The 24235-nt window shown below is 41.9% G+C and overlaps 1 protein-coding gene across 3 annotated transcripts in view; it reads left to right on the top strand.

Moving 5' to 3' along the window:
* LOC124162954 (puratrophin-1) overlaps positions 1-23707 on the top strand; it is a 1076650-nt gene extending 1052943 nt beyond the window's left edge. For all 3 annotated transcript variants that reach the window (XM_046539729.1, XM_046539737.1, XM_046539745.1), the window contains 14 exons: positions 14406-14753; positions 15366-15611; positions 16333-17243; positions 18136-18327; positions 18420-18495; positions 18619-18792; positions 18875-18964; positions 19269-19490; positions 19607-19750; positions 19865-20078; positions 20706-20822; positions 21179-21574; positions 22207-22453; positions 22763-23707. In XM_046539729.1, coding sequence (XP_046395685.1) covers positions 14406-14753; positions 15366-15611; positions 16333-17243; positions 18136-18327; positions 18420-18495; positions 18619-18792; positions 18875-18964; positions 19269-19490; positions 19607-19750; positions 19865-20078; positions 20706-20822; positions 21179-21574; positions 22207-22439 — 3363 coding nt within the window. In that variant the 3' untranslated portion in view covers positions 22440-22453; positions 22763-23707. The remainder of the gene's footprint in view (positions 1-14405; positions 14754-15365; positions 15612-16332; positions 17244-18135; positions 18328-18419; positions 18496-18618; positions 18793-18874; positions 18965-19268; positions 19491-19606; positions 19751-19864; positions 20079-20705; positions 20823-21178; positions 21575-22206; positions 22454-22762) is intronic.
* The last annotated feature ends 528 nt before the right edge of the window (positions 23708-24235 follow it).

The raw sequence follows: 24235 nt of genomic DNA, 5'->3' as shown, positions 1-24235 counted from the left end.
TCCAATTATCAGTTCTTTCATAATTCTTTGGAATGCAAGAATTGGAACTTGAAAAATTAAAATTTAACCTCATTTTTTATCTGAATGCTCTGCCACGGGTGGGATATGGACCCAGCAGTGCCTGGCAATGGGAAACCGAAACTCTATCTACCACTTTACTGAATACTTGCAGACGATATTTGTCTTTTATTTTATTTCCATTTTATTTATTTCTGTTTACCATCATCGTCCTTCGTTAACAGCTCCCTGGGAAAGGAAAACCTAAACTCAATCCTCCACTTGACTGAATCTTTTTAAATTTACCTTCATGGAAATTTATTGTGGAATCGACTTCATGAATAATAATTTTGACTTATTGTATTTTCCTTGCATTTATTACAGAGTATCAAAAACGGCGCCATCCTCTTAAGGTATTATATCTCAATAATTTAAAATCTTTGTTCGACCTAACAAAGCCTCTAGTTGGTGAAATACATTGTATTCTTTGATGTATTCTATGAAAGTTATAGTTCAGTAGCTCTTATTCCATAAGTCATAATTCCCCCAGTGGGTGAAACCCCTTGTATTCTTTGATATATACAGTGGAAGTTAACTAGTGCAGTAGCTCTTATTCCATAGGTCAGTCGTATGGCCACCACACTCATCCGATATCCAAAATAAACCTCTTTCCGCCTAGACGGGGCTGGGGGGGTGGTCGGCTAGATACCACCCCATCATCTTTAATGCTGGAGGAAGCGGAACGATCGGGGCGGAGGCTGACTTAGGGATGGGCGGGGAATAGATAGTGGGAGGCGGAGGAGGGGCTCTCGGCTATGACGCGTACACCTTCGGAGGGCTGTATCGATCCGCTGGTCGCAGCTGTGACTGAGCCTCTGACCTCCTCGAGTTCCGCGACCTTGCCTCCGCGGAGGGGTCAATCAAAGGTCAAGAGAGGACCCTCCTTAGATGCCTTCGCGAATTCATTCCCATTAGCGTTGAGTTGACTGTAATTCGAGTACAAAAGCGCCGGTAAGGAGTTGTTCGGACGGTTAGGCGCCGGCGCCAATGCAATGGGGATCGTCGGTGGCGCCTCCAGACGGCCGAGTTCGAAAGTGGGCCGCGCCTTTTACGCATCGTCCGTTGGCGGTCCTCATTTCCTCCGTCCTAATTTGAGTTTGCCTTCGAATCGGTATAAATGTACGACCGTGCAGTTTCTGCATGCTGTCAATTTGTTCTGACAGTTCTGGTGTTGAGATCTAGGTCAAAGCATGGATTGTCACCGGCCAAAATAGAGCCCTTTTCCAAAATCGACTGTTGCATTATATAAAGACGAGCCACATAATGTAAATTGAATAATCATAATTAGTATTTACAAAAATCATTGCAAAAACTTAGCAAAAAATTGCTGAGCACAACTTATGACATTGCTTACTGCTCTTTAGAACAGAGGCTTGGTTTCAGGTAAACAGGTACAGGAAGAATGAATTTGAACGAGTTTTTATACTCCCAATTATTCTTCCCTTCCTTCGTTTTTTCCGCTATGACAATACTATGTTTCTTCTAATTGCGACGTGCATACAACATTTGTACTCATTGAATTGAATACAGTAGTGTTTTCTTGACTTATTCATAACCAACTATAATTATTCAGAAGTATCCGAGTAGCGTTAACAAACAGATTTAAAATGTATTTTGACCCTTATTGAGTGACCTCTTGGACATTCGTTTTTAGTTTTTTTCGTTTCGCCAATATGACAGAAATAGGAAAGATTGATATATTCAAATTGGCACACTTAATGAATTCTTCGTATTCATTCCACTACCAGTTTTTGATCTGTTCACTCAAAGTCTTGGAATTTCCCGGGAACTGACCAGATGTCTTGCCTATGAGCGAAATGAACTCTGGCCTGACATCCAGCAGGCTTCTTCTCTGAATAGGGTAGTTTCCTTCATCAAAGAAAACGAAAGGCATTGATTGCGACCCACCATTAGTGTATTCATAATACACAAATTATTTGGTTTTTGAAATACCGGTTTAGACGAATGGCAAGGGTCAAATTTTATCCTCATTTGAAAAAGGCCAGATTGGCGCCCATGCGATTCCACTCCGCGTGACGTCACAGGGACCTAGTTTCTACACGAGAGGATAGGAGTTATACATCGTCTGAGGTTACCAATGCATGCATGAGGCACACAGCTCAGGGAAACGTCTTAATAATCACCTATTAAAACTGGCTAAGTTTGGAAAGTTTTCTTCGTTTGATAAGGTATTAATAAACCTTTTTTAAGCCAAGCGCTACCATACAGCAAGGTACTCAGCTATCCGCTAGCATCCTGCGACGTATCAGCGCTAAGCCTCGCCTCAAGGTCACCTCACCGGGCGGGAGGGGGAACCAGAAATACGACGTACGGAGATATTTCCCGGCATTCATACTTAAGCGTCGCGTTTTCGCGCGCTTGAAAATTTTCACTTTTCATTTAATCGCGAAAAATAGATGTTGTCATTTAAAAATCTAAAAGCGTGAAATACGTACTCCAGGACTAATAATCTTTCGATTAAAGCAATAAAAAAATAATAGGAAACCACCCTATTCTTGAATTGAAATACAGAAATATCAAACAGCATTATATCGGGCATAGAAATTTTTTGGCACATTTTTATTCGGAAAACTTAAGCGTCACAAGAGACAAGATAGGAATGGAATAATTCTATGTTCCAGCGGTATGAGTTTTATCATGTCATAGAGCCTCCGTTAATTTAAACGGTAATCATAATTAGCGTCAAAATTTTCTCTGTCCGTAGATAGTCTGATATATCTGCGATATAAATAGCCTTGGATGTTCTCGCAAGACGACGGCTTTCCTTTCCGAGGGGTTATTCGTCATCACTGCGACCTTGGACGATTCAAATTAAGCTCCTCCATCCATCCACTTGAAAGGAATTGTTCCCCCGGCGCTTGTTCCACTGCGGTACTCCATTGAGGCTTCTATCTGTACAGATGCATTGAGTCTTTACTTCGAAGCTTATTCAATGGCGTATGTCATTTTTTTCACCTACACCCCCTCCACCCCCAATAAAAACTTTTGACTTTTTTGTCGAAGATTTCACATTTTTCGTTAATGTTTCTGAGTCATTGATAAAGTATCCTTCCTTTTATTTTACTCAGACGAAATAATTGGTAATTTCCTGTACTATTTATTAGAGTTTTCTACTGAATATGGTAGGTTTCCTTGGAGTAATTAAGAAGTATTCTGGGAGCCTTCCCTTCCTTCTAGCACTTCACTCTTCAATTCACAATTCACTGGCCTCCCCCTTTCATTCTATCTAAAAATCGACTTCTCTTCCTTCCTCTCCCTCATTTACCCAAAATTCTACCTCTAAAAATATTTTCAATATCCCATTCCCGCTATTTCCTGTATTAATTTCAGAAATTTTATTCTACCGTCATAAATTCTGTTCTTCCTCTCCCTCGTTTACCCAACACTCTACCTCTAACGTTGTTTTAAACATTCCATCCCCGCTATTTCCTGTATTAACTCCATACATTTTATTCTACCTCTGAGGGTGCGTTCATGTGCCGGATAAGGCCTGTTGGAAAGACGAGAATTAAAAAGACATTGGCCTCATCAAAAATACAACGATCGCCACTGAATTTTTTTCATGCAAGATGTCGAAATTGACTACATCATGATTCAGAGATTTTTCCCTTTATCTTTTATGAGGACAACTAGAAGCAAAATCCCGAGACACTTTTCTCTAAAGTAGGTAAATAATGCGGAGATAAAATGACCGAGGACAGTGTTTTCTGTGATTTTTTTTCCGTAGGTCTATCTTCATTTCCGGCGCATGCGGCAGATAATGCTCAAAGATGGTTGTCGTCTCCATCGCCTTCGTTACGCTTTCTCGGATAACGAGCGTTGTGTCTTGAGCAATAGATCTGAATCACTTTACCCCGTTCGCCGAAATTATGAAGCGTCATTCACGGTTCGAAGAGCTTCCCCGGGTTTCATCACGTTCACCCCGTGTGTCCTTGCGCCCAGCGGCAGGGGGGCGATATGTAGAGAGCGCGGTCTAGCCCCACCCTTCAATGAGACTCGCCTTGGAGTCTCTCGATAACGGCTCAGCCCTCCATGAATCCTTGAAATGGCCTCACCATCTCAGAATTAATAATATATGCGCATAATTATACCCCATATCCCTTCGTAAATGATGTTCGTGATTACACAACCCTAATGAGTTCCCTCGAATGAACTAAGGACCCTTGACTTATCTCTACGCGGAAATTCAGGTAAATATCTTCGTCGATGATCGTTTTGCGTGCTCATAATAGTGGGATGTCGTCCAATGTTGAAAATTTTTGCGATCATCATTTTACAGAAATATTTTCCCCATGCTTTCGCAACAATTTTAGTGGCATCCTTTTTTATCCTTAATTATATTGTTATTATGCTGGATGTCATCATGCTCAATTCTTTCGTGGCGATGAATTTATTGAAGCATATTTTACTTGAGGAATCATTTGTGGTAGGATGACTTTGGTGACCTAGATAGACACGGAATTGCACGCTTTTTCCCTTAATCCCTACATATATGCTTTACTTAGCGGTAAGAATATTTTATTAACCACTAAACAACCGATTTTGGTTTTGCAACTGAAGTTTCTAAACTAGTGCTAAATATTTCTTGTAAAACGCAGTGTTTTCGTTGGGTTTTTAATTCAAATGAGAGAGAGAGAATGCTTCACCGCGCTGACCTCCAATTCGGAGGGCAATATGTCACTGTCTCTTGCATTCATCCTACTCGTCTTCCTAAGGTTTATTTCCTGGTGACCGATGGCCGGCAGTTATCGTAATTTTTTCTCGTTTTATAGCTTGTGATTACATTATGTCGCCCCATCATGGGAGAAATGACTTTGTCCGACCCATTGTCCGTAGAGTCAGGAATTAGAGGTGGGAGATACTATTTAACCCCAGTGAAACTCTCAAAGGAGAAAGACTGTATTCTATCCTCTCTTTGGAGTCAGTGGTAGTGATGCAAGTGTGGTCAGTAATACGAGAGAATGGAAGCGTCAAAGCACGTTTGACACCGCCTTTGTTCCCCACTTTGTGAAAGGGCGGCGGGGAATTTTCAATGGACCATTTCATTAGATACAACTGCCACGTCCGCCGATCATCCTCCTCCCGCTTTCTGCCTCTCCTCTCGCCCCTCCCAAATATTTACTTTGCTCGTCCTCCGAAAGCCGGGGTACAACAATGGGATCACCGCTGACGGGTTAAATTCTGAAGCGCGGAAGTAGTCTTTGTCATTCATGGTGCCACACCCTCACTCCATGGGGCCTTAAAGGGTTGCAGTGAAGTTGAGAAGGGCGCACCGGTGGCGATTGGTTAGGAAGCAAAAGGGGTAGGATTGTTGGAGCAAGGGACGATCCCCGCCGTGTGCCGCGGGCTTAGACCAACCGGGAGTATGCAATTGATGTTAATCGAGTATTTACTGCGCCATCGAAAAGGTATCCTCCCATGTAAGATAAGAATGGTCGATACGGAGTTGTCGCAGGGACTCAAGTGCGTTAAGAGAATGAATTTCACAATATTATTTGCTGCGAAGTCTTTCAGGACGAAAGGTTTGTGATTCAGAAATTATCGACTTACTGAGAGCATTATCTCCCTGAGGTCCGTTAGAGAATTGCATAGGTAATTTATCACCTATTGGACGTGAACGTGAGGAACATTTGATGAATTTCATTTATGGCCGTAATCGCCGGTCTTCAAGGCGTTCCCAAGTAGTTTTGTTGTCATCGTGATTGTATGGATGCTCCTAACTTTGCTTCTAGTACTTTAGCGTTTGCAGGACTGTGTGCATTGTTTTATAGTCGTAATTGATTTGTGAAACTGTCTATGAGACTCAAATAACATAATGATAGAAGAAATAGGAACTCCACACTTCTCACAAACGTGTAATGTTATCATTTTGTGGATTTTACCCAAGTGGTTCCAAACTGTAACTCTGTATCGAATGAGTATCGGACAAGATTCGCATCGCAGTCGGCAGACGTGGATTTGCCCTGGTGGGCGCGGGCAAGGACCCCTGTGTGGCAATTGGAAGCTCTGCATTGGGAAGGGGAGAGTCCGCACTCCGCGGGGGGCAATGAATAGAAAGCACGTGGAAATTCCCCGTTGCTGTTGTTGGAGCCTCATGCACTCCCGGTGTCCCCTCACCCCGGAGAGCGGTGAAGATGGTGCATCTGTCCCCGTACGGTCCTCATGGGCCAGGGGTTCTCATCAACCACAGGGGAATTGCCCGCAAGGGGAAGTTTTAGCGGAAGCTCGAGGGGGAATTGGGACCGCACTATTCGGCAAAATACGTTCTGTGGGTTATGCGAAGGGTACGAAACCGCACAGTGAGTGGGAATAATACGACCGATGGTGAAAACGGGAATCTAGCAGTTCCATAGACCCGTGGTTTTATTTCGTGTTCCGTCTTCCGCGGAAGAAATAAGTGTATTTAGTTGTATTGGAAACATTTATAACTGGTTTTAAGACTTAAAATTAGTTGTTTATGGTTGATATTCCGCGTTGATTGATGCTGCAGAAGAATGTTTACGAGCCTTCACTTCTGGGCAGTTGACCTGAAAACAATGACCGTTGGTGCGCAATGATTTTTATTTTAACATTCGAGGCTGTATAATCACGCGCTTTTAATCACCAATTTCTTACGCATGAAGTGATAAGAGCCTATTCAGCCGAGAGCGGGTCAATTCTGGGACAGAATTTCAATGTATTCTTTCCTCTTCGTTACGCCATCCCAAAACTGCCATGAAAACAACAAAAAGCTGAGAGATATGCCATTCTTCGCAACCCGATAACTTTATTTGATGGCTGATGATGGATGGATAACGTAGCTCATCCATTTCCTGAAACCAGGTGCTAAGGCAGAAAGCATGTAATTGAGAAAATGTTATCTATGAAGAAAATTTGAGCCCACAATGGTGGTAACGGAAAGTGTATTCTTAGCCCTTAACCACTATTTTAACGATAGGTTGCGCCACATTTTTCTCGGAATGTCTCTCCAGGGAGTTGATACTTTCTCTTAATGTTTCCCATGCGTCTATGATTGTAAATTCTCATAGATGTTTTCTCTCTCTCCCTCTCTCTCTCTCTCAAAGCGCGAGTTTTGCAATCAGCAAGAATATGTTTCCCATTTTAAAAGTTAATCCTATTTAGCACTTGGGAGACTGAAGTTGTTTTCTATATCCGTTAATTCTTCAGCCTACTTGCGGCGAGAATGCCTGCGGATTATTTGAGATTTTGCTTTTCATTTTCAGTGGTTGGGTGCAAGGGCTCGCCACTTTTCAATTGCAAAGTGGATTCTCCGAGGATTGCATCCAAATCCATACTGATGAGCTCTCTGCATTCGCGCTAAGTAGTGGAAAAAACGCCTTTCACCCGTGAAGTGGACTCGCTTTGATGCCATCCGATGTCACCCGTTTCTTCTCCCTACCGGTTACGCCCTCTACGTCTCCAATCGCTTGCTTTCACTCCATCATCCGAAATATTATCGTTATTAATTTCTTTCGCTCGTATATTTTTTCTCGTTTAAATTTACGGCAGCGTCGAGTCATTAGCGGACGATTACGCGGGGCAGCGCTTTAACCACAGCCTTTCAGAAGTGGGCGTGCACATTTCTCCTAGCACTGCCCCGGGTTACCGAATGAGTGGGGGGAATGTGAAAGTCAATGCGGTGGGGAACTTCTTGCCCGTGGATTCCACAGATTCCTCAAATGATTGAAAACACGGCCGTTTTGTATTTTTTATGATATTTTTTCTCTTTCCTTCCTCGTGGAAATCCGAAAATCTCTCCATTGCTCTTCCGCAGGATCGTTCTAGATTAGTGTCTCGCGCCCTTTTTCATTTTTCTCAGACTAATGTTGCTGGAAAGGTTGATAGCTTTTTCTTGGTATTTGACCCGAGGGGTTTATGAAATAAAAAAAGTGAGCAAGAACTTACAGTTATGAGGAATTTGCTGGACCGGGGGAAACGTAAAATTCGAGGGAAATTTAACGTACGAGGAGAATTACTGAGCCAAGGGGGTTTATCGTAAAATTACTTATCTTTAGCGTACTTAGCTTTGAACTTCACCTGATGTTTCACATGAGAATATTTCGAACAGTGATCTTTCTTGACGGTGACCATCATCTGGGCTAGTAGTAACATGGAAGTTGTGTAGGGCTCTACTTATAACTTTCTTGGGCAAAATAAACAGTGAGTTTTAAAAAAAGGTAGCACGAGGAAAATGTTATACGCTTATCACAAAGACGTTCACCATTAATTCATAGACGTGGAATGTAATACCTCACGATAAGGGAGTTCGATTCATCAATTCGATATGTGATGTTACGAAATATGAAATAAAAATAAAATTGAATCTTAAAAATAAAATAAAAATCTATGAAAATTCTATTTTATCAAAATCAAACTTTAATTCTTTAACTCCTCCCTAAGATATCGGTGACGTAAAATATCCGATCGTTGTCGACTTGCGTCGCAAGTACTTCGCGATAGGAAGAGAACATACTTTTTTCCAGCTCCAAGGCACTTAGGTAGGGCAGTGACTTCAGCTAGCCAATGGTGTTCCATCCATCAGCGATTTCCATGAAGTGCACCGTAGCATTCATCATTTTCTCCATCGGCTTATCTCTCAGCCTTCAACGCGACGTCTTGCGATTGATGGAAACACGGCACCATTGTTCGCAATCTTCTCTCCTTCGCCATTCTTCCTTGTCTCTGGAACCTCTGACCACGAGAGCGCGTTATCTCCCGCATTTAACGCCTCTCGCGATTCCATCGAATAATAATATCTGCCACGGTCTCATCCTTCGCGGAATCGCCCTTTGTCTCGCCAACTGCGACGGAGCTCACTTCCGTATTTGGGCGCGTCAACTCCTAGCGTGAAAAGTTTTGACGGCATCGGATGGAGGAAGTGAGCGTTCTACCCGTGGGTTGATAAGCAGCGATTCGTGAGATTTGAATCGATCTTTTTGACTTAAACACTAGAAGAAAATTCGCCACCTTGAGAATAACTTTTGGGGGTGGTGCGGTGAAAATATATCTATTCTTAAACATGTAAAAGCCTCGTTAAGAATACATCTCTGCTTGAGCATGGCTAATCAGAGAATGGTTTGTCTTTTTTATCAAGGTTTTCGCGTGATTCTTTAAATTCTCTTATAAATGCAAACATTAGCGCGTAATATTTAAAATGAATGGATAGGGAATCTCTCTTGAATAACTAGAGGACAGACCAAGAGCTCAAGGCGTCGAATAAAACGTAGCAAGCCCTACGCTTGGGCACTGATACCAGTATCTGTCTCCGTTACTAACAATTGATATAACTACTAATATTTGATCAAGCTCATAAAAGAAGGCAGGCAGGCAATGATAATGGCATGGCTCGACCAAACAGATTGGCTGAAATTAAAAACACCCAACGATAGGCATTTCTTCTATCCATTGTTTTCAATGAAAAAATAATTTTCGTTAGCGACCGCGATAGATACGTCACGATACCAACCAGCCTGTTAAATTAAGATGGGATTATTATTAATAATAATGCAATGTAAAAGGCATGGAAGTTGCTTGCGATCATCCCCTAACCCCCTAAGCGGCACATCCATGCGCCTAGACGTAAATGAACAAGCTTTATTACTCCAGAGTCACGGATTTTTTCCCTTTGTTATCGGTCATTGTGCACCTATCTCATGGAAACTGCGAGTGCGGAGACTGAAAGAACCTCGAGGTCGAGTGCCCCTTTCGCCGGTTGACTCCCGTCATCCCGTTCGGCGAAGTGAATTCGATAATGTACAGCGGCGGCGGCCAGCAGAGGCGGGCACCCCTTTGGTCTTGCCTCTCGTTCGCTTTCAACGTTTCAATTGCGTGATTGCCATTCTCGTTTCAGACTTCCCGGACGATTTGCGCTAATTCAAAGCGGTGAGCCTCCGGGGCGGTGACCCATGCTCCGCGGTGCCTCGTCTTGCCTGATGACTCGTTTTTGTCAGTGTCTCCCGCGTCCGCCTTTGCAGCGCCATTGTTCACGTGGTGGCTCGATGGACCACGGTCTGGAAAGAGTGCGTTGGCCCCCTAAGATTTTAAATTTGCTGCCAGACGTACAATTATTGCCAATCAAAATTCAAGAGACATTCATCATACAGGGTTTTGGGATTAGCGGATTCATTCGCAAAATGCTCCATCCAAGCCAACTTTAACCGTTATCATACCTCGATTATTAGCTGTTATATTTGTTGTAAGTACTTGAGGATGCGACTTCCTACAAAATTATTTGCCCTTACTAATAATTGTGCTTCCATTATTAAGTATATGATCTCTTTCATTGTTTACTTAGCTTTCCTTGGGTACTCGTAGCGCAATTTCTGTAGTGAAACAGAAGAATTCTCAATATTTTGTTATGCCTGTTCAATATCTTCATTGTACCAATCATACCTGCATTCGTTCTCAATTATTTCTCCCTCTGTCATGCGTCGTAAGAGTCTGTAATCCTCCAATCGAAATGCCAATTATAAATGGCTTCATAGTTTTATTTTCCACCACCAAACTATGGGTTCAATTTTTATTTCTCGCCAAAATATTACTAACTTGTAATTTTGGAGACTACGGAATTGTAAAGCTGATTGAGTCAATTTTAAAAATCATGTTGCAACTTTTACAAAATAAATGGTTTAACAGGACTGCGGATTAAATAAAATGAATACAGTAAACAATAGTGTAGGTTCGAGTTTTTAAGAGTCTACTACCTCAATTCTTAAAGTAATCTTCTTTTCGCGTCTTTCCAAATATCTGCTGACTGACCTTTTTAATACCGGTCCTCTCGTTCATAAGGGTCAAATAATCACGAGGAGCCGCATGTGAATCCGCTGTTATTGACCCCCGACCCTTGTTTGGCGCCCGCGTACTCGGGGGACCATAATTCGTACGCCAAGAGCCAACTTGTTGCTGCTCCCTCGCTAATCATTCTTAGGGGTGCATAAGCATTCGGCGTGATTGCTTTTATTTTAGATTTTCTAATCTGCGGTGAGACCGTTTTCTCGCGATGGTCTGGAATAGGGAGCCAGCCGTTTGGGGAAAGGTGGCCCTACAAATCCGATTTCTCCCGCGGTGGACCCTCGGCAGGAGAAAAAAAAATTGGTTGCGGGATCGTCCGTAGCCGCACGGGCCCAGATGCGAGGCACGCGCCGCGTCTACCGCTGACAAAGGAGGGGAAGGAGGATGGGTCCTCGGGAAGGTTCGTGTTTTTGGGGGTGGTGTGCAGCTGTCTGGCGGCCGGGTGCCACATATGCACGCCGAATGGACCCCTCCGTCTGTCACTCCCTCTTCCCTTCACAGCCCCGCAACTGCTCCCCATACTGATCTCCGACATCACCTCAAGTGCCGTGAAATCCGTCGCTGCAACCAGAAGCCCCGGTCGCCCTTCAGGTGGTCCATGGAGACACGACTGTCTAATGGAATCAAGATAGGCGAGACAGGTTCCCAACTATTAAAAGGCAAAAAATTGTGGAGATACCCTATCACCCTCGCAATGTGTACTCATCCAACGGAGGCAAGTTTGTTGACGTTAAAGGATATGCAAAACTATTTCTTTCGCCTAACCTAGGCGCCTTTGCTAGCTTTATGATCACTTCGAGTTGTTCGTAAATAAATGGAATATTTTTACTTCTCTGTAAAATATAAATGTTTATCTATATTATTCCCAACACAGGTTTTATATAGGTTTTCAATCATATTTGAGACGCCATGAAATAATAGATCGAAGTTCTCATGCCGATCTTCCTTATGCAATAAACACAATTCGATCCTCGTACTTCATAGATATTGTCAAACTTTACGAGACGACATATTACATATTATGATGAGCGGACGCGCTCTTAGTTTATATCTTAGTATACATAAATGGTGTTAATTATAGAGGGGGTGCGCCGTGAAAATTCAGTTACTCTTTTGATTCTCCTCCGTAAATTGACTACGATGAGACAATCTAATATGGTACGAATATAATTCGAATATTAAAACGGATCTAAGATACTGGGTTATTTTAAACTATATAATGATTATTTTGCACTCTTACAGAGTATTCGATGATTTTTTGGCGTTCACGAAATCTTAACCTCGGCGTAGGTTTATTTCCCCGTACCGAGGTTCTCAGAGGGAGGCGCTTCCCATCCAAGCAATATTTAGCAACCGTGTATTAATTTCGCGTTTGTGTGCGCCGCTTAGGAGAACTCAGATCTACTTCGTGGGAACCTCTGGCTATATTCGCTCCTTTAATTTCAACGTAGGTTTTTAGTACGGGAGGAATAGGCTGCCACGAGCAGTGGCAGGTGACGCATTTGTGCTTGACTAATAAATGTCATCATTTCACTCCATCACTCGTAAGGGTTTCGCTCGAATGTCGACAGATATTATCCAATTATACGGTATTGCAATGCGATAGATGGATGCTATTTTATGGCCTCTCAATTCCACGGCAGGTAGTGTTTGGCTTCTTTTTATCTCCCTCCCTTGGCTCTCTCTCTCTCTCACCGGGTTCGACGTTCAGAATGAACCTGTCCTTATTGACATCCTGCCCACCTGAATCGGATCATGATATGCCAAAGCAGCGTGGTTCACGAATGCCCTTTAGAAAAAGTTCGCAATCGGTAATTGAACTTAGCATGTGTAATAGCCGGCAACCCCAGACATTGGCATCCCCTCTCGTGTGGATAATTTAGCTTTTAATACTACCGCCTGAATTACTCTCCCACCTCATGTTGTGCGCACAATAGACTGCTGCGAGTGCGAGAGAGTTAATGTGCACAACTTCTCAAGTTGACGAGAGCTCTCGGCTCGGCGTGCATTTCAAAGGACATAATTCGTACCTGGTTTTCACCACATCTGTATGTACCACCTCCCCTTCTCACCGTAGCTGAAGTGGGTATGCGTTACTAAGCCTCCTTCGCCAGCCACCCCATAATTTTTTTGTATGTAATTCCTCCCGACATCCATGTCTGGATAATGGTTTCTGCGGCCTACCTCCCTTACCCCAATTTATAGAACTACTGAACTCCTTGTATGTCCTCTCCACCCCTTCCTCGCCAACCTTCTCAGCTTTCATTCACGTGCCCAGACTATCCTTACAGAATGAGACTGAGAGTGTGGGCATAGCACAAGCCGTTGCGGCGCACCTGGTCCCTCTACCTCCTCCTCTACAACCACCTTCCCCTTTCCTCGGAAAAAAAACCTTTCTTCTCAACCCCCGCATGTTCCCTTCCGTCCACCCCCGAGAATCTTGGCGATCTCACCCCCGACTGGCAGTCTTGCTCCTCAGTGCCGAGGCGGACAGTGCGTTTGGTTGCAAACTCCCAGAAGCGCGGATGTGGACGCAATGGGGGTCCGTAAAGAGTGGCGGTCCGTGTGTCGTGCCTGTCGATTGATGTGCCTCGCGGTTGGGAAGGTGCTCAGCGAGCTGGTAATTGTCCCCCTGTGTTCCCCCTCTCAGTGAAGTGATCCGTCGGTACCATTGAATGTTCTAGTGCTGTTCTTGTCGTCTCCTTCGATCAAAGTTCGAGTGGGAAGTTTGAGGAGAGAGTTTTCGAGACCGGAAGTTCTTTTTCTTCGCGCTAGTGTTGCCGTGCAAATATCACTGGGATTTAAGTGTTGTGAGAGGTCGTGATTTGTGTGCCCTGGGAACCTTAACCTCTGGATTTCTTTCTTGTCTCCACTTGTTTTATTTGTGCGTGCATGCGTAACCTAACTTGCTGAAGTGGATTCGTCGGCAATATTTCATATCTGCCTTGATCTGGCGCGGGATTCAAGGTCTCTGTTTAGACTCGAGGCGAATATTTTGAGGATTTATTTCAACCCTTTGTTTTTTCATCGTGCCAGTCCACGATTCGTGATAGTCTGCTTTAACGTGAATCTTACGGCTATATTTTAAAACTGCCTTGATCCGGTGTGACATCGAAGGTCTCTACTTGGACTCGGGCTGAACGTTTTGATTTCATATTTATTACTGTGACCTTTCATTCCTCTTCGACAACGGCTCGTAATAAGTTTGATGATGTCTTTCTGATTATCGGGGGCTGGTTTTCCGCTTGTAGATTTTTAGTGTTGCATTCAATTCCGTTTCCCCTTTTGGAAGGTGTTTTGATTTTATTACCCAAGTGACATCTTAAATGTGTCTTTAAATGTTTTCATCGTGCTCCTCCTCCAATCTACATTAATTAGTCCAGTCTTTTTTCACACTTTTACTCGTGGTGTGAAGTGTGCCCGAGATGAAATTCGGCCCTCTTTTTCCGAATCTTTATTCGCCCCTAATCGTCGTCTATTTAACGAGTGTGATTACATTTCCGCCCTAATTGATGGCTTGTTTGTCTCTTCCTCAGCGCCATCTCGACAAGGGAAGTGACCTTCTGGAGGAGGCTACCGGAGGGGAGCGCGTCTGCGATCCAGAAGGCGATGGTGGTGGTGTGCCGGCGGTGGCCGAGGGGGACGCCGGCGGTGTCTGGAACGGGAGCCGGGTGTCTCAGTCTGGGGACGGAGGATCGGAGAGGCCCTCCGATGAGTCGTCCCACCACGGCAAGTCCAACCCACCGGAAGGAGAGGGTGGCGGAGGAGGGCTCCGGGACCTGGCCCGCTCCCTCAAGCAACACCTGCGGGGTTTCAGCGAGCGGCTGGAGGATACGAGGGAGAGACTGGAGGATACGTCGAGGTGCTTCCATCTGCTGGACAAGGTTCGTTCATTCGACTTCCCACCCCCGCTCACCCCCATCCCCTTGCAAGTCCCTCGTGTTTTCGGTTTACACCCGAAAGCATGTGTGTCAGTTTGGGCAAACAAATGGGAGCGAATATTACGGGATTCCACGGTTAAGGTCGGATTTTATGGACGTGCACAAAAAACACTCAATGCCTGAATGAAGGTCCATTTTCATTTGCCTGAATATTGTAAATATTTTCGTGCAAATGCGTCTCACTAAGCATTTGAAAAAATATTCATAATGTTTTATTCTCTCCTATCGATGGTGTATTGCAGTGTTTACTGAAAATCTAAACTATCCCCTGTAATTGACTATGCGTCTTCGGCGCCAGTAGTAATTGAATTCTGGAAGTTCATCCGTTCAATTTGACGTTTTTTGCTAATCGCAGTTTTTATGTCTCCCTCCTTCCGAGTGAATTAGTTGTAGATGAATCCATAATTGTCAATTTTAAATCTATAATCATACTTTCCTACCAAGCATGCCTAAAAACCATGTTACATTAAACAATCATGAATCATAAAAAATATACCAATCTTTTCATTCCAATTAATATTCTTATAGTTAACAAATAAAATTATGTTTTTACAGGCTACCGAATGGTCGTCTGAAGCGATGAAGTACATCTCCCGAACCAGCAAAGTGCCTGGTACCATCGATTCGAGCGAGGCCTCGGGAACCAGCAGCGACGAGCGTCGGATGGACCAGCAGTTGCTGCAGACGAGGCAGCTGAGGCGTTACTTAGCAACCCACCTACCTATCTCAGACCACCACTTTGCCGAGATGCTCGCTCTCGCCCAAAAGCTTGGCAACGAAAAGCTTCTCGAACAATGCAAGGTAAATTTTCTTGACAAAATAAAAGCATTACGACGCCAGATAAAAATACTTTTATCGGAAGGTTTCCCGTCCCTCTGAAATATATTTTCCCCAATATATTGCCATGACGGGAAGTAAAGATACATGGGCCCAGAATAAAAAATGGCCGAAATAACCACCTTGTAGCTTTCGCCCGAAAACATTGATCAACAAATTCACTACTTGCACTATTATATTCGATATTAATGATAAAAGTTTTACATCTGATTCTACATCTAATGTGTGCATTTTCTCATCATCTATGCTTTCATTTAATATTTTACAGAATCAACCTCATTTATCATTTAAATTTATTTATCGCGTGATTTATAGTAGAGTGATAATATTCTATGATCACATATGTAATGACAGGAATTAAGTACGTAAAACTCGTAAAATCCCTCTGGTCGGTGAATGGTATACCGACCACTCACGTAGTATATAATCCTCTCTGACAATAGCCTACATTAATTTTTCTTCTATAATTCCACTTAAAAGACCAGTTTTACCGTTGACGCTATTTGTTGTTGTCTATGATATGACGTAGATGCGCTACTTTATTTCCTTGAGTCACATCTTGGGACGATAATTATTCAGAGGATTATCACGTCCGTCAGGTAACCTCTACAACCGCGGTGAACACACACAAAAAAAGAGGTGTTTGCCTGACTAATTCGTCTCCCTCTCCTAACCGCTAACGCAGGCTGCCCACGCGCGCTGCCTGGAGACCGTGGCTCTCATTAGAGCCCAGCAGCCCCGGGTGTGGAACCAGAGCCAGACCAACTCGGAGCCCACGAGTCCCACGGACGCGGTCATGGACAAGGGCTGCTCCGCCTGCGCGGCCGCCTTCTCCTCCGCCTCTTCCTCGGCCTCATCGTCCTCCTCTTCCACGTGCTCCTCTTCCTACCCTGGTCAGGAGAACAATGGCGGCGGAGTGAGCGGTGGCGGCGGGAGTTACCGAACCAAACAGTGCCTAAACAGATCCTGGATCTCGTCCAAGTGCGGCGGCGGGGCGAGCAACGTCAACGGGCCCGCCAGGAGGAGGCGCTCCGTGGGCGCCTTCCCCTGTTCGGACGCCGCGGCGCCACCTACCTCCTCCGACCAACACCACAACCATAACCACGAGTGCGGCGACCACCACGCGGCCGGTCGGGGTTCGTGCCCCGGGCCTTACCCCGATGCCGACTGCCTGCTGGGCAACATCAAGGAGGTCCGCGAGAGTTCGGAGGAGCTGTTGGAGGAGGAGGAGAGGGCTGGGGGTCAGGAGGGCAAGTGTCAGAGACAGCAACAGCTGCTGCTGAGGAGGTCGTGCACTTGGCCTTACCCCGGAGAGCAAGCAAGTGACGGGTCTAGGGGTGTCAATGCCAACGGTGCGGGAGTGGGGAGTGGTGGTGTCAATAGCAGTGGGGGTGGCAGCAGCAGTGAGGGTGGTGCGGGTGAGGACGGTGGCGAGAGTTACGGCAACGAACTGCTGAGTGAGTCGTTTGTCCGTGGAAATAGTGGGTGCAATAGGTGTCGCGCTCGAATGGGCGTTGAGGACCAGAGATTTGGGTTTTCCACAGATCACTCAGGAGAAGACAATACGACTGAGGGGAGCGATGGGTGCTTAAAGAGGTGAGATTATCCTTCCATTTTGTGGTCAAGGCAGAACTGCCAAGTATGCAAATAACCTTCTATGAAAATGTGTGCACTAAATGTACTTTCGTGGATAACATGTTATATAACTACATACCAGACCAATTTATGCTGAAATTACATTATATTGTCTACTCCTGAAAGCTCTAAATAAAGGGGTAGGTTTTCATTTATTTCTTTCCCATGGGTTGAGATACGAGAGTTGGGGAATTTTTTCACTCCTGATTATTTCAGTTACCTAAATTCAAAGAGATACGAGAGTTGGGGAATTTTTTCACTCCTGATTATTTTAGTTACCTAAATTCAAAGACTCAGTATATCAATTTCTTGAATGAAGTTGAATATGTTCAGAATAAATGGGCTAACTTTCAAAAGAAAATTCTCGTTGCATTGCAAATCATCAGGGACTCTATTCAAGCCGTTTAGAATTAATTTTTTACAATAAATTTAATGATTCATTGACTGAAATTGGTGATGAGAATGTACTATGTATTCAGGTAATTAGTAATTAGGTAATCAATCTAATTTATGATAAAAATTAACCGCAGCAGTTAACTGTATTGAATTTTCATCTCATTCACAAATTTCGAATGATGGTATGATAGGTATATTTAATTTTTATTATCTAAATACAGACTCTTTTCATTAAATTTCCAGCACCCTAAAATAAATCTTCCTTGTTATATTTTCTATGAATGTCAATAATTTCAAGAGATTTCCCATAAAATTATTATTTTCAATGATTGCATTGCTGTTTTTGATGTTCTGTTCCTGGAAATATCTCATTAAGCATAGTAGAGTAAAGTTAAGTAGAATTAAGCATCGTAGAGAATGATAGAGCATTGACAGTATTTTTTTTCCAAATTTACAGTGGAGACTGCTTGTATGATCAAGATGGAAATAATGTGTGCAGCCGAAGGAGTAGTCAAGGGTCAGGGAGTCTAAAGTCTCCTATTCCTGTCAACAGCCACCTTCACTGCCATAACAACAATATTGGGCTGCAACACTCAATGTCCCTTCCTTTGAATGGTGACCTTGGGAACAAAGAGCTGAAAATGCAGAAGTAAGATTTAATGCATTGATTCATGGGCCTTGCTAAAAATATATGTTTTGCATATTTTGTTGCTTATTCTAATGCACCTCTTCAATTTTCAGAACTGTACTTCTCATTATGAGGGAGATGATTCAGACTGAAAGAGATTATGTGAGATCTCTTGAATATGTAATTGAGGTAAGTCAGTTGTTGATTATTACCAATCAATATATAATTTATGACCAGCTATATTAACTAAGGAAAAGAAATGTGAATGCACTGATGTGATGTGAAACTGAATATTTAATCTTCTAATTTCAGAACTATATACCAGAACTTTTAAGAGAAGATATCCCACAAGCGCTACGAGGCCAGCGAAATGTAATATTCGGGAACATCGAGAAAATTTATGAATTCCATAGTCAGTATTTCCTACAAGAACTTGAGCAGTGTGAGACATGCCCACTACTAGTAGGGCAGTGCTTCTTGAAATATGTAAGTTTTTGAAAAGTGATTTGGCCTTCATGATATTGAATAATGAGATTGTATACTGATGGGAAAACACTCTTATCCACAGGAGAAGAAATTTTACCTCTATGCACTCTACAATAAGAATAAGCCTAAGTCTGACTCATTGATGTCAGAGTATGGAACAACATTCTTCAAGGTGAGACATTTTCTGACAAATTTTTAATTATAAATGTTGCATTTTCAAGTAAAATAATGCATTGTCTTGATACTACTTCATCTAATACATTGAGATAGTATTCTCAAGAATATTTACTTGATACTTCACAATATTTATCATCATTGTTCTAAGAAATGAAAATTCTAAATGGGTCAAAATGCAAATGACTCAGATGAATTACAGTTAGCATTAGATGTCAAACCTGATGATGACACTTCTATGTCATTATGTAGGTAGCCTCTTTATTTTTTGTAGCTAATAAATAAAATATTTTGACCCCTAGGCCAAGCAATTGGAGCTCGGTGATAAAATGGATTTGGCAAGTTACCTCTTGAAGCCAGTGCAACGAATGGGAAAGTATGCACTGTTACTACAGCAATTGATGAAAGCACACCCGGAGAAAGAGTCTGATATTGCAGATATTCAGGCTGCTGAGCAAATGGTCAGATTTCAACTGCGGCATGGAAATGATCTCTTGGCAATGGATTCCCTGAGGGATTGTGATGTGAGTATATAAATATATTTTTGAATTCAACTGCTGAGTTTTATTCACCAAGACCAGAGTTTTATGTAAATAATGTATGTAACCGTATATGTTAATAATTTATGTAATTGTTATAGGTAAATGTTAAAGAGCAAGGAAGACTGTTGAGGCAGAATGAATTCCTGGTCTGGCAGGGAAAAGGAAAGAAGTGCCTTCGTCATGTATTTTTATTTGAGGACCTAATTTTATTCAGTAAAGCTCGACGATTCCCTGATAGGAAGGTAAATATGTGATTGGATATTAATAGTGGATTGTTTGAGAATTACCTTTTCAAAAGCTTATTACGTATTTGATATAAGTGAGCCACCTGACATTATCCTTTCTTATCTCCTCAGAATTTGGATATTTATATCTACAAAAACAGCATTAAAATGACTGACATTGGCTTGACAGCGAAGATAGGAGACAGTCCCACCAAATTTGAGATCTGGTTCAGGAAGAGGAAGCCAAATGACACCTTCACTCTTCAGTCTATGTCTGAAGAAATAAAGAAATCATGGACTGAGGAGATTTCTAACTTACTTTGGAAACAGGCACTGAGAAATAGAGGTAAGAATGATGAATACAGTAGAAGAGATTTGTTCTGCTCCCCTAGTTCTTTCCTTCAAACCTTTTAACTTTGGATTGTGAAAAATATATTTCTCTAACTTAAGGTTGTGACTGTAAAATTTGTTTCGTACACCTTTCATTAACCCTTAATCATGCAGGTGAGACATTAGGACCACATTTATTAATAAAGTTTTGGTTAGCTTTAGTTTCTGGCCGATGACTTCATTCACCTTGCATGAAATCTTTGAATGACCCAACACCCAACAAAATTTACATGGGCAAATTTATTTAGGGCCTAGTCAATCAGTCAAATATGCACTACAAAGAAAGTATCTTTTTGGCCAAGCAGCTACCTCAAAATGCATCATTATTTAAGTAAAAGTAATAAATTTATACCTCATGCTTTAGAGCAATTTCACTTGAAATTTTCAAAGATACAGCATAAATTTTCGCTCTTCATTCGAAAAAACCTTTTAATTAGTAAAGTTGCATGCGTCATATGACCTAAACTCTGTAAAGATAGTGGTATCATGAGGTCTATGTGTGGTTTAACCTGAAACCTACATCTTTAGTTTAAGTTGATCATAATTTAGTACATAATAACATTTGTGTCTCATTTTTTCACAGAGATGCGCCTGGCAGAAATGTCTTCCATGGGCATAGGAAACAAACCTTGCTTGGATATCAGACCGAGTGCTGATCAAATCAATGATAGATCCATCAGTATTGCCCAGCTTAGTAAGAGTGAGTACACCCTTCATTATATTTATGTATGAAATTCGTTCACACATTGGAGAATTAAGTGGAAAACTGCAACATACAAATCTCAGGATTACAGAGAGTGGTATGAAATTGAATAATATCTTGTATTTAGGATACATAGTCTCAAGAGAGAGGGAATTACACCAAAAGAATGTTCACCTTTGAGATACCATTTGAAAAATTGATTGTGTGTTCTAAATTTTAGTTTTTTTTTAACTGCAACTTTAATTTTCATATGCCGAAATCCTTGCAATCCTACACCATGACTAGTCGTCAAAATTAATCTCAAATTGCAAACCAAACTGTGAGTAAAATCACAATTCACTCTTCTCTTTCAGCTCCTCGCTTCAGAAACTCCATAGCAATATCACCAGGGGAGGGGTCTGTGAGCGGAGGCTCTGGGAACAGCAGCAGACGTCCACACTCGATCATCTCGGTGAGCAGTTCCCTGTCGTCGGGTGGAGGGAGCAGTGGTGGGAGCAGCAGTGGGGGTGGAGGGGCAGGGGGCAGCAGTAGTGGGGGTGGTGGTGGGCGGGGGAGGCACTCTCCCTTCACTTTCGGTGCCTTGAACCTCGGCTTTGACGCTGTGGACGACGGAGATGATGAGGAGGATGGAGACGAGGGGCGAGGAACCAGGGAGGGAGGCTGCGGAATCGGCAGCCGAGGGAGCCCAAGGACACGACTGTGTTTGCGGCACCACAGATCAGTTACCTTGCAGAGTCAGTGTTCAATGGGTAAGTGACATGCAATCATTTACTTCCAATTTTCCCATTTACTTTGCGTGATAGTGAGATGGAAAGTTAGAATTGATGGTGATAAATCAGTCAGTTTGTAACTATGGAGTGAGTAACAAGCATTGAGTGAAATATACGAGTAGCAAAGAATAAAATTTTTCAAGATTTTTTTTTGTCATTACCAGCAAAGCAAGAGGTTTTGGTACAATTTTGAGAAATGTAGATATGTAGACGACCACTAAAACATACAAGCTTACCCAAGAGGTATGTAGTAGCTTACATACACACCTACACAGAAATTAAGCACTGTGTTCTCATAATATAAGTTTTCCAGTAGGCAGGTCCAACATCACCTTAAAAACCTCTCTTAAGCATCTTTGAAATATGAAGATGATGGAAATGTAACTGAGGAATTTTCTACCTTAAAATTAGGAATTGGAATGTTGGAAATGCAATAAATTAATTACTTTACTGCTACTGCGGGATTAAATCAGATGATAGTTTTTGTAGAATATACCATCCAGATATATGGTTCGCAGGTTGTATTGTAATAGATACATCATATTAGATAAATCAACTGTTTAAAGCATGCATAAAATGATTATAAATTATTCTTGTTTTATTCGTTTCAGAAAGTGGAATCATAGCTGATATATCCCTGGGTTCAGAAGAGACTGAAGGAAGCAACAACTGGGGAATGGAGAGATCAAATAGCTCTGTGACATCAATGTCACTAGATTCTTCAATATCTCCATCATCCCCAATGGCACCACCTATTGAGGGGACAATAGGAGGGGAGACTACTGTAAATGGGAAAGATATCAAAGAAGATGAAAACAATGAATCCATCTCTGTCAAACTGTGAGGAAATTAGCCAATGTAAGTATAAAATGCTGAATGCAATTCTCTGCATCAAATGTTAGATTAAGAGTTTCAATTACCCCTTGATAATTGGACGATTCAATGCAAACTTAACTATGTATTAGGCAATGACTAGACTACTTCATGGCTTTTGGTTCATAAGAGGAACATATAATAATCAATAATGAGTAATGAAATAGTGAGTAAAAGTGAAATTAATGCATTTTTGAATCATTAAAATGCTAATGTAATTTTGTAATGCTATAGCAAGTAAATGGGGAACTTATAAAAATGTAATTTTACTTATTATTCTATTTTACTTTTCAGAGTCATCCTAAATACACAAATTGTATTCTTCAGATGCATTGTGTGAACCTCAACCTCTTCATTGTTGCTAGGCTGATCGTGTGACTAGACTCTAATCCACACCATTTATTATTGGAATGGTGATGTTATAAAATATGCTGAGAGTGGGATAATGAACAACTTATTCATGCCTTATTGGAATGGTTAGCCCCTTTGTGTATAATTGAAGGTGATTCTGTTTAAGCAGGATGGGACCTGCATCTTCAGCTTCTTGGTTATTTCTATTTGTAAAATGATTTTTTAAATGTGAAACGGACTTTGCAAACCATTCCAGTAGTTAATGTGTGAAGTGTAGTGTACATAGCAATAAGTGTATTTAAAAATTGTATTTATTGCCAATTCATGATTAGTTATTTCTCAATTATACATTATGTAAAATTACCTATTCAGAGTATAATTTAACAAATGTTTAAGTGCATTATTAGTTACTTCACTAGCCTGCCAGCTTGTAGTAGTTAAAAATGAATTATATTTCAATACTGCATGCATGATGTTTCAATTACCATTCAAATTGTTATAAAATTATTTACTTTTGTCAGCTGTTATTTTGAATAATCATGAATGTGGAGGTAATGCTGCATAGCTACTGTGACCTGCTACTACATGTAAATCTAATATACAGTGTGAGCCTATCAGTTGCAATGTGTAAAATAAAAAACTATCGTCACAAATTTATTTTCCAGCATAATAAGCTCCAGAGCTACTTATGTTTACCATTCAAATAATGTTGTCTAATGACATATATATTTAAATAAAATCTGAAGTTTGCAAATTCAAATTAAAAGTTGTATGTACCATTTTTGTCAAGAGACAAAACTGTTTTTTCTAAAATAAACATGTATTTTCATTGATAAATTGTGAAATTACTTATCCCATGTTAATAAAAATGACTTATATAAATCAGACTGAACTCAAGTGTACTTTATGCTGCTTTTTGTGTTGTTTTAATGATATGCTTTATTTCTGGTTTGGCTGCCAACTAAAAGATGAATCAACTTGTGCAATGAAAAACAATTTAGTGATACAGCCAGTTGAATTGGGGAATTAGGAACAAGAAAATTTTAACCTTTATAAAAAGTGCTGGGACCACCTATTAATTCTTGGTCAGTTTTCACTGGTAGGTATTTAGAGTAGATGACAGACAGCTTAGATCATTTTCACAAGGGTGTACCCAGGATCATAACTAGGGGGGGGGCAAGCCATGGTCTAGGGGAGGGGGGGCAAGCCATGGTCTGGGGCAAGCAGGGCTGGCTCAAGGCAAAATGCTTATCCGGGCAATATGTTGTTGTGTTTGAGGATACAGGAGGTCTAGGATGTTTGGGAGTTTGGTCACTCCAAACAGTCACCTGAATGCTCTTGAATCGGCCCTGTGTTTGAGGGTCGTCATTTGGAAATAAGTGAGGATAATTCCTGCTTAGACGCAAAAGAAAGGCT

The sequence above is a fragment of the Ischnura elegans genome, chromosome 1, assembly GCF_921293095.1.
Source record: "Ischnura elegans chromosome 1, ioIscEleg1.1, whole genome shotgun sequence".
NCBI lineage: Eukaryota > Metazoa > Arthropoda > Insecta > Odonata > Coenagrionidae > Ischnura > Ischnura elegans.
This window is presented reverse-complemented; position numbering and strand designations above follow the sequence as displayed.